The sequence below is a fragment of the Mytilus edulis genome, chromosome 3 (genome assembly GCF_963676685.1).
Source record: "Mytilus edulis chromosome 3, xbMytEdul2.2, whole genome shotgun sequence".
NCBI classification, from domain to species: domain Eukaryota; kingdom Metazoa; phylum Mollusca; class Bivalvia; order Mytilida; family Mytilidae; genus Mytilus; species Mytilus edulis.
In genome coordinates, this window is record NC_092346.1 from 28,085,938 (window position 1) to 28,100,084 (window position 14,147).

General features: G+C 33.2%; 1 protein-coding gene across 2 annotated transcripts; it reads left to right on the forward strand.

Annotated features, from left to right (window-relative positions):
- The first annotated feature begins 1,908 nt into the window (after nt 1-1,908).
- LOC139516143 (proton-coupled folate transporter-like) lies at nt 1,909-13,538 on the forward strand. 2 transcript variants are annotated; one of them, XM_071306027.1, is made up of 5 exons: nt 1,909-2,127; nt 4,096-5,357; nt 10,615-10,698; nt 12,540-12,696; nt 12,985-13,538. In XM_071306027.1, the coding sequence occupies exons 2-5, from the start codon at nt 4,244-4,246 to the stop codon at nt 13,028-13,030; spliced, it is 1,401 nt and encodes a 466-aa protein (XP_071162128.1). In that variant the 5' UTR covers nt 1,909-2,127; nt 4,096-4,243; the 3' UTR covers nt 13,031-13,538. The 2 variants fall into 2 exon arrangements, with proteins under 2 accessions (XP_071162128.1, XP_071162129.1); XM_071306028.1 differs by having other exon boundaries at nt 1,931-2,108.
- The last annotated feature ends 609 nt before the right edge of the window (nt 13,539-14,147 follow it).

Sequence of the window (14,147 nt, forward strand, 5' to 3'; positions counted from 1 at the left end):
AATGTAATAATTCATTATTGTTCTACAATAGACTTACAAGGTCACAGCGATTAGGAATTTTATTCTTATCAAATATAAGTTGTATGATTTTAAAAACAGATTTAAGCATCAGATTTTCCGTTACGCTGATCAATGTACCTTCCCTGCTCTTTATCACTCCTAAATGAGGAATGCTTTATCGTCTCAATGTGTATGCAGAATGACTTACCAAATAACATGCAGTTAACAAAAAGAATATTTTTGTGCTATTAATATATGACACATAATGTTCAATTATAGGCAGATTAGAATTTTGTTGTCTGTATAATAATTTCTTGACTAGCATTTTTTTACTCGGTACAATATTGTGTGGACTTATGTTTTTAAAGTTTTGCTTTCCCTTTTCCGAAGTTTTATCGATTTGAAAAGTTGTTTATTTCTGTTCTATGCCATTATTGCAATTAAACTGCGCTTTTTTACCTGTAAAAAGATAGGACATTTGCGCATCAAATACTATGGACATTTTGGCTTTTCATTTTGATTCACCTGTAATAAGTTGACCGGATATTTGCGCTTTTTCCTTATAGTCGTCTACCTGCAAATGAATTTAACTTAAACATGAATTTATCAATTTGTTATAGTAAGTCAAATGGTCCAGAATCCTTCCATATCCACTATAATGAACAGTTCTAATCAACTCATCCAATTTATTATTTAAATATATATTTGAAGAGTATCATTTAACAAGAGTCGGCGAATTACATTTAGATTCATTTTTTATGATGAACAGGTACCCCAGTCAAGAATTTCGAAAGAGAAATTTTATTATTTATTTGAAATGTTGCCGCAATGCCAGTCAGAACAGATAATGCTAACATTATATTACAGGTAAATTGTCGTTAGATCAGAGGATGTTGGCATTCAAGGAATAAAAACGTCAGCACTTCTGTGCTGACATATATATTATCATTGATATGGTCATATGTATAAATTAACTGTTTACAAAAAAATTGAATTTTTTAAATACTTCGGCTTTTTTACCTCAGTAATAGATTACCTTAGCTATATTTAGCAAACCTTTTAGGAATTTTGGTCCTCAATGCTCTTCAACTTCGTATTTTATTTGGCCGTTTTAACTTTTTTGGATTTGAGCGTCACTAATGAGACTTGTGTAGACGAAACTAGGGTCTGACGTAAATATAAAATTTTAATCCAGGTTTCTATGATAAATTTATTTCATGCTATCATAAAATCTTGGTTTTTCAAGATTTGTAATTTTCAGTAAAAAAAAAGTAAGTGGGGCTAAGTGAGTCCAGCCAACAGAATCCTTCCGCCAATGCTTGATCTTTTTTAAAGATCTTTTTAACCTACAATTTTGATTTATTCAAAGTCTCATTGTGGTCCGACGGATAATAAGTTTGTTGTGAAGGATATTTTTAATCAGATTTATAACCTGCCTAAATGAGTCTCCTTCTCTACGGTACTGAAAAGTGAAGTTTTTGTCTCACCGGCGACGAAAGTGGCGAAGACAAGACTGAGTCCGGCGTCGGCGCCGTCAACAATCGTTCAAATTTGTGATAATTTTTACAGACAAATCTGGATTAACTGTGTTCTAAGCGTACAAGAATATGCAGATAAACAGTAGGGTTAAATTGTCCTTAAATTCTTTACAACACTTAGATATAATAAGATATTTTGAACTTTTTTCGTTTTTGTAATCGGAAGACAATTAAGAAACGGTTAACCAAGAAGGAAGTTATATTGTTGAATTTTGAGACAGAAATAAGTTATATCTACCTTTTAGCATAGAAAATTAAAACCCATTTCCTTATTCCTCATCTAAATATGGAAATTAAAAAAGGAGACATTGACAAGCGTAAGTGGGCACTATGAAAAACACTTAAACATCTAATTTAAAACAATATATACATAACTAAGTTAGAACATCGATGGAAAGTAATCCTTTGATAGCTTCACATGTGCATTTCTATTTTTGGAATATGATCACTTGAATACCTGTGAAATTTTATTGCTATTTCCTTATATGTGTGCATATGTTGTTTTCAATCGGCCGTTTTGATAAATCGGAGGATGTTATCGTATACACATAGTTATTTCTTTTTCTTAAGGTATGTGTTTTGTAATGAGGTAAGTTTGTAAAAATTGTTCAATTTATGTATATGTAAATCTGAACTTTTTTGAAAGATGGATAAAATTTGCATTGATATTGCGTAAAATATGGAAATAACGGTGATCTTTAAATCATCACCTTCAAACTAACGGTGTAGTGAAACGTGTATTAGTTGTCTAGCAAATTACGCAAATTCTTATTTCACAAAAGTATGATGTAATATTCCCTAGAATATAAAATGTCCGCCTTGTTGGTCGGACCAAAATCATACTTAAAATTGGCATTTACCACTTTTCCGCCAAGCAAAAAGAGCAAACTTCAAGACTCATTGGCTTGAAGTCAAAGTACTTATCTGACAAGAAATGATCGCATATATCATCCTGTATGTCGTTTTCTACTTTGTAAAAAGTAGGGTTCAAAGTTTCGACCTATGGGTAAATGCATGGATGCTAACCGGGACGGATCCAGCAATTTTCAAAGGGGGTGAGGGAGAGAAAAAAACATATTTTCCTATTCAAATGCAAGTGTCGTTAAAAAAAAAAGAGGATTTAAAACCCCATGAACCCATCCCCTGGATCCGCTATAGCAGTCCAGTATTTAATATAGTACATATGTGATTACAGCGATGACATAATTATGCGAAATGATTAAAAACCTGACTTTTACTAGACCAACAGACTTAACAAGTCATTATGATTAACTCATAGTCATAGAAGACATTAGAAACTGTGTTAGTGTTCTTTTTGTGTGTTTGACCTGCACTCCATGCAGACACGTTCTCAAATTTAACAGCACCAGGTAATAGCTTTATTTGTTTTTATGCTGCTTTTCTTTCTTTTTTCTTTCTTTTTTTGGAGAATGGGGATCTCAGTTCAGAGCAACATTTATATACTTAATTTGAGGAAGTAAGAAATTAAAAATTTATCTGAATGAGGTAATTCTATCTATAGTTGTGGTTAAAAAATTTATTGATTAAATGTTAGTCAAAAAGTACATTAAAAAAAAAAATTAAACTAATTTGGGAGTTAATTATACTATAAGGTTAAACTTCTGATTGTTTGCATATCAAACAATTGCAAACATCTAGAAATTTTGTCGAAATAATATTTTGATAGTAATTAATGGTTGATATAAGATTAAACCATATTTAACAGGTATTCTGAATTAACAACCTCAACTTCAATTTCATTTCTCGTCAAAATCCATACTGGACATCACATAACGATGACTTGTATGCATGCGAGTAGTGTAATGCGCAAGGCACAAGTACGGGCAAAACAAAAATGAGATTAGACTGCTGGAATATAATGAAAGCTAGCGCAAACGGAAACCTTATTAATTTGCATTATCATCAATTCCTGTCCTCATCTACACGTATGATTATTCAAAACGAAGAAAAGAAAAGTTAAAACTGAAAACTGAAAATGAAAACGGGGAACCAAAAGAGTGTCAAAGAGACAACAACATATCCAAAAAGAGAAAAACAGTCCAATGCCAACCAATGGGTCTTTAACACAGCGAGAACATCCCGCACCCGCTTCAGCTGGCCCCTAAAAAAATGTTTGTGTTAGTTTAGAGTTAAATGCAATGTTAGTTTGTATTTTCCGAGTCTCCCATCAGCAATTAAAATATGACACTTATATAATGAAAGAATAAACCACAGATTAGTTGTTGATTAGTATGTTCACTACTATACATATTATGTAACAATCTAAAAAATCAAGTGCATATCATGTCATTGTTACATGTTGTATTAAATGTACATGTATCATCATATTATTACATAACCTGTTCTCATCAAGGGATTGTTATCATTTAAGAACATTAGTTTATCATGTCCGGGATCTTGACATTTGATTGTGAAATATTATCATGATTTTTTTAAGAGACACCAAATATGGATTTTTGCGAAAGTGGATGTCTGAAGAAATCTCACTTACATATATGCAGGAAATAAATACTTTTTTTTTTAATTTTCATTACAGGCACTTCATGAGCAAACTATTTGGTACGGTTGAATAGTTTTCATCTTCCTGTCCCCAACAACGTAATAGTTCCATCAATTATTACATAATTTGTAGTATAGATATGTGAATAAAAACATAGATATCTGGGATACTTGAAACTGGAGCGATGAATTCACCCAATGAGGGAACACCGCTGATACGTGTTGCTCAAAATGATGAGGGATCGTCATTGTCGCGGATTTTCAGATGGACTCCTGTGGAATTGCTTGTTGTTTTACATACAGTAACCATTGTGGCACTGGGGACAGTACAAACTTTCTACGTCATCGATGAGACGGCTAAAAAGCATGGTCAGAAACACATTGTACGACATGCCGAAAACTCATGTTACCCAGGAAACATCACAAACACTTCTCACATTAACGATACAAGTAGCATTATTCAAAAGGAGTCTGCTGAAATAATCATGTATTTAGGATTTTGTTCAACATTCGCTTCTGTAATTCCAATATTCTTGCTCGGTTATCTCTCGGATTTCTTTGGGCGGAGGGTGATGTACATCACATCTATTTGTGGAACTGTTTTTAAAGAACTAATTTTGTTGTTAACAGTTTTACTACGGCTACCCATCTGGGTATTGTACATAGGACAGATAGGGTTTGCATTTACCGGTACATTTAGTGGTTCAATGGTTCAAATTTTTGCAACTGTTTCTGACATAACTCCGCCAGGAAAAAAGCGTGCTTTCCGCATAACTGTAGTCCAGGCAACCGGAATGTTGACAGCGGCAGTAACAAATTATTGTATGGGATACTGGATACTAACTGAAAGATTCAGGGAACCAATAACTATGAGTTTAGCTATATCTATGTTGACGATATTTCTAAGTATATTCATTCTTCGAAAACCTACGGAGCACGATTCTCAACCAAAGAGTCTTCTTGGGCCATTGAAATTATATATAAGAGACACACCACAGCACAGAAGGCGAAAGCTATTACTGTGTTTGCTCGTGTTTTTGTTGTCGTCATCTTGTCTACAAGGAAAACTTGAATACCAGACTTTGTTCCTTATGCATCAACCTATCTGTTGGAATGCATTCAATATTCAGGTCATGCACGCTATTCAAACGCTGGTTAATACAGTATGTGTTGTCGGCATTGTTCGACTGTTCCTTAAATTTACAGAAGATGTTATGGTACTCTTGATTGCCTCAATATCTGGTATTGCGTCTATGTTAATATTGGGGTTTTCTGTGACCAGTTGGATGGTGTATTTACGTAAGTAAATAAGCTTGAATATTACTTTTGAGTAATACATTATACCTTCTCCATTGATTGCTAGCGTTTGATTGTGTTAGTTTTTATGAATTTCTCCTTTGTAAACATGTTTGTGAGCTCCCAAATCTCCATCTAACACGAGACATCGGTGTAACAGCACACATTGTTTTTTCTGGATGCAATGAGACTAACGGTATATTATTAGAAAATCCAAAGTAAATAGACCTTTATGCACATAATAACTTAGTAATTAATTGTTCAATCATACTTTCATTGCAACACCTCTCGTGAGAAGTTTATTCAGCTATAATCCAGCATTAGAACATGTATGTATTTAGTCAGTAATATGACCGTTGTTATCCCGTATTCATTCGTTTGATATGTTTTAGCTTTTGATTTTGCCATTTGATTACGGAATTTCCGTTTTGAATTTTCCTCAGAGTTCGGTACTTTTGTTAATTAAATTTTTACAAGTAACTTAACGTATTGGGTGACAAGCATCAGCAACGTCTTGAGAAAAAAAAACCGTCATAACAGACCTGAGCCACGTGAAATCATTTGATAAAATGATTTTTTTTTTTGCTGTAAAACTATCCCAAAAATAAGTTATATTTATATGTTGTAAGGTTTGAACGCTCACAAACATGTTAACCCGACCACATGCACATTTGTGTGTATTGCTTTCTGTCATATTTTTTTACGTATATTTTTTTTTTTAATCATGCTGTTGCCTTTTTTTTGCTTGAACTATTTCACGTCTTGTCATGTCGGATCCGTTTATACATGTTGCTTACTTCTAGTATTTGGTATGGGTTTCTTCATTGTTGAAGTCATTACAGTGACCTTAATCCACTTAATTGGACTCTGTTGTTTCATTGGCAGTTATACCACTGTTGTGAAATCGCCTCGTTTCATTTTGACCATAAAACTTCATTAAGTCATATAGCCAGTTTTGTTATTTTAGTGACATTTTTCAACATTGTCATATAAGCGGGAGATTTGTCTTGCCATAAAACCTGGTTCAACCCACCATGTTTCTTAAAATGTCATGTTATCAAGTCAGGAATATTGCAGTTGTTATCAAATAGTCCGTTCCTATGTATGTTGGCGTTTGTTTTTTGTTGTACTTCTGTGTGTCTGCTGTTCCGTTGTTTTCCTCTTATGGTTGTTGCGTTTTCCTCAGTTTTAATATGTAACCCCGATATTTTTTCTCTCAATCGATTTATGACTTTTGAACAGTGGTGTATTATGGTTGTCTTTCATGATAAAGCACCTCAATCAAAATCAAAACAATCAGAATTTGTAGCAGATAACACAATGAATACTATATTATATTGGCTTGATATCTCCTGGTTAGTGTTGTCACAGTTCTTCATTAATTCTGTGTGGCTTTATTGGTCACAACTTTTTGGAACTTTTGGTATTCAGTGATCTCCAACTTTGTACTTGTTTTTGCTTGCAAGCTTTTTTCATATGAGCGTCACTGGCCAGTCTTGTGTGGACATAACGCACGTCTGGCGTATTAAATATTTTAACCTGATACCTTTTGTTGGCTTTTTTCGTTTTTTCTCTGTCCTATATTTTTCTCCTATTTATTTATTGTAGTCCTGCCATGTAATGTTGTCATTTCTTGTTTTGGGTTACAATAATTCATATTTTGTGAAAAATCACACTGAATCTCCCAGAAAATATACAGAAGATGATATTATCAAAATGCTGGACTTTTTGATCGACAATATATTTGTTGAGTTTGGAGGATTTATATTTCAACAGACAGTCGGTATTCCAATGGGTACTTATTCTGCACCCCTGCTGGCTGATTTGTTTTTGTACTCGTATGAAGCAGAATTCATTCAGAACCTTCTAAAAGACAAAAAGAAAAAGCACCTTGCGAAATTCTTTAATTTTACTTTCCGATATATTGATGATGTTCTATCATTGAATAACCCATATTTCAGCCAATACTTACATCTCATATATCCAAGTGAACTTGAAATTAAGGATACCACTGATACTAGAAGGACTGCTTCATACCTTGATCTTTTCCTCAATATTGACGTAGATGGACGACTTCACACGAAAATCTATGATAAACGGGACGATTTCTACTTCCCAATTATCAATTTCCCATTTCTCAGCAGTAACATACCCTCTGCCCCTTCGTATGGTGTTTACATATCACAATTGATACGTTATTCACGTGCTTGTTCACACTATACGGACTTCATATACAGGAGTGTGCTCCTTACGCAGAAACTGCTCCAACAAAGTTATGAGGAGGACAGATTAAAATTGACACTCCGTAAATTTTATGGACACCATCACGATTTGGTGGATCCATACGATGTTTCGTTGACCAAACTAGCTAAGGACATTTTTACCACATGGTAGATTGTGTTTTGTCATAATGTCGTCTAATCTTTTAATTACCAAACGTGACTTATTCCCGATTGTGACTGTTTTGCCGAGTGTGAACTCGCATTACTATAAGACGTGGTACGGTACTTATACATCCCATATTCATGTATTTAGTTTAAATGTTTAATGTTATATTTGTAATTCTCATCGGATTTTGTCAAGTGTGTTGACGTCTTTTCTATTGTATTTCTGTGTTATGGTAGGGAAAATTGGTCACCGCCTTCATTTATCAGATTTGATTTCGTTCAAAGTAATCAGTACGATATTTTACGTTTGGGGTTGGATTCATAACAAACCTGACATAGTTTTATAATATAGTTGATTGCTACCTCAGTTTTATATTAATAAGAATTAAAATGTGCTTTGTTGTTAAGTGCAATGTCAGTCTTTAGTTCAAATATATAATCTTAAATTAATCCTTCTAATGACGTCATTTTTTCGTCATTTTTCATTTTTTGATGCTCTGTTTTACTAATTCTAATGACGTCATTTTTTCGTCATTTTTCAGTTTCAAATAGGACGTCACTTGGCGTAGAGGTTTAAACGTATTCGGATGTGTCTACTTTTGTGTTTCAAATGTCTGGTTATGTAAATGTATTTCAGTTGTTTCCTGTTATTAGTTAATACTTCAGCTTTATCATGTACATCTTTTGAATATTCATTTTATTAAATTTACTGTTTGCAAAAGTATAAATTACTCTAAATTATAGGGATTTTCTGGTAACTTAACGGAAAACCCTTGCCGTTTTTGGCACAACCTTTTTGATCTTTTGGTCCTCGATGCTGTTCAACTTTGTACTCGTTTCGGCTTTCAAACTTTTGTATCTGTGCGTCACACATAGGTCTTGTGTGGACAAAATACACTTCTGGCGTATTAAAATTTTGAACTTGTTGCCTTTTGTTGGCTGTTGTTCGTGTGATTCTTTGTCTATTGTGTTCTCCAATTTATTTATATTGTAGTCCTGTGTTGTCATTTTGATGTTATATTTCACATGGCCATAAAAGTGCGAGGTTTGGCATGCCACAAAACCAGGTTCAACCCACCATTTTTTCCTTTAAAAATGCCCTGTACCAAGTCAGGAATATGGTCATTGTTATATTATAGTTCGTTTCTGTGTGTATTACATTATAACGTTGTGTCGTTTGTTTTCTCTTATTTTTGAGTGTAAATTCACATTGCGATAAGACGTGTCACGGTACTTGTCTATCCCAAATTCATGTATTTGGTTTTGATGTTATATATATATGTTATATTTGTTATTCTCGTGGGATTTTGTCTATATGTGTTACATTTTAGTGTTATGTCGTTGTTCTCCTCTTATATTTAATGCGTTTCCCTCGGTTTTAGTTTGTTATCCCGATTTTGTTTTTTGTCCATGGATTTATGAGTTTTGAACAGCGGTATACTACTGTTGCCTTTATTTATAATTAACATTGTCATTAAAGTAGGAGGTTTGAAATGCCACAAAACCAGGATCTACCCGCCATTTTTTTTTTCTAACAATTCCCGGTACCGAGTCAGGAAAATGGTCATTGTTATATTATAGTTCGTTTCTCTGTGTGTTACATTTTCATGTTGTGTTTCTGTTGTGTCGTAGTTCTCTTATATTTGGTGTGTTTCCCTAGGTTTTAGTTTGAGACCCGGATTTGTTTTTTCCTTATCGATTTATGAATTTCGAACAGCGGTATACTACTGTTGCCCTTATTTCTAGCAACAAGGGAAATTCACAGTTTAAGGATTTCGAATTTCGATTCAAGCCAACTCGCCAACATTTATTCTAGCAAAGATAAAATTAGAAAAGTTTACCTTTGTCCCTTTTGAAATTTTTTGGTTTGCTAGTCACTGCAGTCGGACTTTTAAAACAGTATTTTTTTGCCTTAAAAATTGAAAATTAGAAATTCCGGGTACTAGCTTACTATTCTTTATTTGTTTAACATTTTGTCTGGCGTACTGAATTATTATCCTGGTACCTTTGACACCACTGGATCGATGCCAATGCTTGTGGAAGTTTCATCCCAGAGGGTATCACCAGTCCAGTAGTCAACACTTCGGTGTTGACATGAATATCAATTATGTGGTCATTTTTTGTAAATTCCCTGTTTACAAAACTTTGAATTTTTCGAAAAACTAAGGATTTTCTTATCCCAGACATAGATTACCTTAGCCGTATTTGGCACAACTTTTTTGGAATTTAGGATCCTCACTGCCCTTCAACTTTGTTCTTGTTTGAGCGTCACTGATGAGTCTTATGTAGCCGAAACGCGCGTCTGTCGTACTAAATTATAATCCTGATACCTTTGATAGCTATTTACACCACTGTGTCGATGCCACTGCTGGTTGAAGTTTCGTCACCGAGGGTATCACCAGCTCAGTAGTCAACACTTCGGTGTTGACATGAATATCAATAGTGTGGTCAACTTTATAATTTCCTTTTTGATTTTTTTGAAAAATAAAGATTTTCTTATCCTAGGCATAGATAACCTTATCTGTATTTGGCACAACTTTTTAGAATTTGGATCCTCAATGATCTTCAACTTTGTTCTTGTTTGGCATTATAAATATTTTGATATGAGCGTCACTGATGAGTCTTGTGTGGACGAAACTCACGTCTGGCGTACTAAATTATTATCCTGGTACCTTTGATAACTAATTAGGCCGACTAACTATAATATCTTTTCAGACAACGACAAAAGAAGATAAAATGCTTTCTTGTTTTTCTTTTATGGATGCTATTTTCTTGTATTATTTTTTTTCTATGTAATATTTTGTTTTTATTTTATAGATGCTATTTTCTTGTATTATTTTTTTTCTATGTGTTATTTTGTTTTTATTTTATAGATGTTATCTTTGGTTTTGTTTCTATATCCGTTTTTCCGGTCATGCGTGCCATGATGTCAAGGGTCGTCGATCCTCAAGAGCAAGGTATGAAACAAACGACTTATTTTATACGGAGTGTCTGTTCGTCCGGCTAGCCGGACGAATAGTTAAAAATCTCTATTCGTCCGGCCATCCTTCTGCGGATGCGCAAATCTTCAATATTAACAAAAGTGTCATGTGACGCGGAAAGTGTCCCGGATGAGGTGTCGGATAACACACGCGGTGTCGGATAACACACGCGCGTATGCAATGGACGTTTTGAAAATTGGAGATCGTTACTTATATTTAAAGATGTCATAGAGAAAACCTGAGAGAATGTGATTGCTTTAACCAAATGTATGTAGAAGTGATTCCAGAACAAAAGCGTGTACATGTTATTAACTGTGAGGAATAAACATGAAATCGAAGATGATTTACCCCTATTTACCTTATGGAGGCAAACCACATTCGGAAAAAATATTATATCAAACTTGTTTGAATGAAAAAAACTATATCAAACTTGCTTGGGTGCATTATTTACAAGTTCTACTATAACAGAGATATAATGAACATACTGATATGCCTTGACTGTGAATAAGACACCAGGGTTGGGGTACCCCCCTTTTTTTCTGTTGTATCTAATACACATTTTTTTCTAAAACAATCTTATCGTAAACAAAATCCTACTTTTGGGGACGGGTTACACGTGCCTGCCCTTTTCCTTAATTTCCTATGAAAAAAAAATCGCCGAACAATTTAAATGAAGATATTCGATCTTGCATAATCATATGGGGACCTTCCTTTAACCAAACTTCACAGAAACAATAAATTCAGGATCTTTTGGAATCATAGATAAAGCCAATAATGATTGGCCCGACTATTTACCGTACATGAAATTCATAGGCTGAACTACAAAAGAGAGAATCATCCCCGTCCTACCCAAATTCCTTTAGAATATTAGAATAAAAAATCTGAATCAAATGTATAGTTTTTTTGGTTTTTTTTTTCATTAGAATAGGTTCTTTTTCATAAAACGATGTTAGAAATTTTTTTTAAAACAACTCGTTCTTTATTTAAAACCTTCAAAGCACAAAGCTATATATTCATCATTATGTTTTTGGCCGGACAAATAGCGAAAAACCGTAAAAATGCTATTTGTCCGGCTTGCCGGATGAATAGACATTTTTGACTATTCGTCCGGCTAGCCGGACGAATAGCCACTGCCTATTTTATACATGCACTCTATATTGCGGGGCATTAAAAAACAAAATATATCTAGTAATTTACAGGTCCATAAACCACTCTAGCTTCAATCAGAATATACTGGCCCGGCAATACACACGTGTATGTGTGCTTTTCAAATTTTAGCAGTTATAGAATATGTTTCCATAACCATATATCACAATTTATAATTTTTCTTGATCTAGATGTTCTAATTTTGCAGTCTTCGAGGTCCAAAGGGTTATAAAGGATTACTATTCGTGGTTCGTGATAAAAGGCTTTTCTTTGTATTGTGTACTACCAAAAGGGCCCTATTCAGACCTAAATGTTCATTGCGTTCATCGGGAAATCACCGAGTACTATTTCACATTCGCTTATTTTGTAACTGACATAAAAAAAAAATAGTTTTAGAAAAGATTACCGATACCAATGGCTTGTAGGATGAACTCATTCTCATTTATATCGGTTATTATCGAGTAACTATGGCGTATTTACAACATTTTACTATTTTAAAATTTTCTAGACTTTCGAAATAACAATTACTAGTATTTATTTACAGTTGCACCGATCATACACAGATGAAAAGTGTAAACAAAATATACGTCCAAATAAATTCGATGTCATGTAATTTACTAGTACATTTTATTCATAAAGTCGTACCATCGGTTATGTGTTTGTATTTATAGGATTTTTGTTTGCAAGTATTGCTGGTTTGGATGAGTTACAAGCAGCATTAACCGGAGTTGTGTATGGTAAAATGTATACGGCGTCTGTTGATTGGTTTCCTGGATTCATATTTCTCATAATGGCGGCAGTGTTTTCCGTAGCGTTTGCTGGTTCTATGTAAGTAGTGACTTTTATATCTATGAACTTCCATCATCATTGATTGTAAAAAGGAATAAAACATTCGGTTTAGATTTTTTAAAAGTGTATCAATTTGTAAGATGTTTATTCAGTGTTCATTTTTACAAATAAGATTTTTTAACTATCCTTTTAATAGCTTACATATACGGAATTTAATAATCCATGATTACTGTTGTTATGGCTGGGAGTCAAATTTCCAGCGTATACTTTTTCCTTTAACAGATACAAATTTATAATAATTTAAATATTCTTTTGTTTATATTGCAGAATACTTTACAAATGGCTGAAAGGGAATAGGCCCGACAGAATTTGAAAAAAAATTAAAATGGTGGAATTATGTTGTAAAAATGGCAATTTTTTTATCCGAAACATTTTTTTACCCTATGCTTTTGTAACATTTTATATTGTTTATTTGTAATAACATGCATCTTTTGTTAATGTGTGGTTTCATTTTCATATGTTTATTTTTTTGCAACCGATTTTGTCCTTATTAATTAGTTCTAACATGAATTCTTCTCATTCCACATGATTTAATCATATATAGTCACTTTTTTTTAGTTTTAACAAGAATCTGTCTTTCTATTTATGTTTTCAATTTCTTTAATATATTTGTATGCTTTTGTAGAATTTGAATATTGTATAAATTATATTTGTTTTCAATGAATCTTTCTTTTAACTTTTATATTTGGTGTGTTTTTCATATATGCTATTTCAATATTGGTTATTTGTGTCAAAATTAATATTTCTTTTATGTGTGTGTTTATACATGCTTTTGCAACAAGTTTGTTTAATTTTAGTGTGAATAAACTGTTTATTTTTTCCACAGTGGTTACTTACTTAAAGTCAATGAACAGTAAATGGGTTAAGTCCCTGCTAAAATGATGCAAATAACGTTTGTTGAACATCGACAAAATAATGCATTAATTTTACCTCTTTCATTATCTGAAATTATACTGATAGACTTGTTTTTAATATTGATGAATATCTGTATAGAAAGCACATACAGTCGTCAAAAAAACTTCATAAGATTTCTTAAAACCATCATATTATAGAAAAACCTTACATGACATCAATTTCTAGTAATTTTCTTTTAAAACAACACTACACGTTGTTGCTACATAGGTCTGAATTTCTGTTTTACTAATATCTTTGGCATAGCCCATTTACTGCCAGTTACTTGATCTTAAGGAATGACTGTAATATTTTGTTCTGTCTACGTAGAAATAACATCAAAACGTGGTGCACACTGAATAACCAGCTTAGCGGGTTATTTAATAAAGGCAACAGTAGTATACCGCTGTTCAAAACTCATAAATCCATGGACAAAAAAAACAACAGGGTAACAAACTAAAACAGAGGGACACGCATTAATTATAAGAGGAGAACAACGACACAACATTGAAATGTAACACACACAGAAACGGACTAAG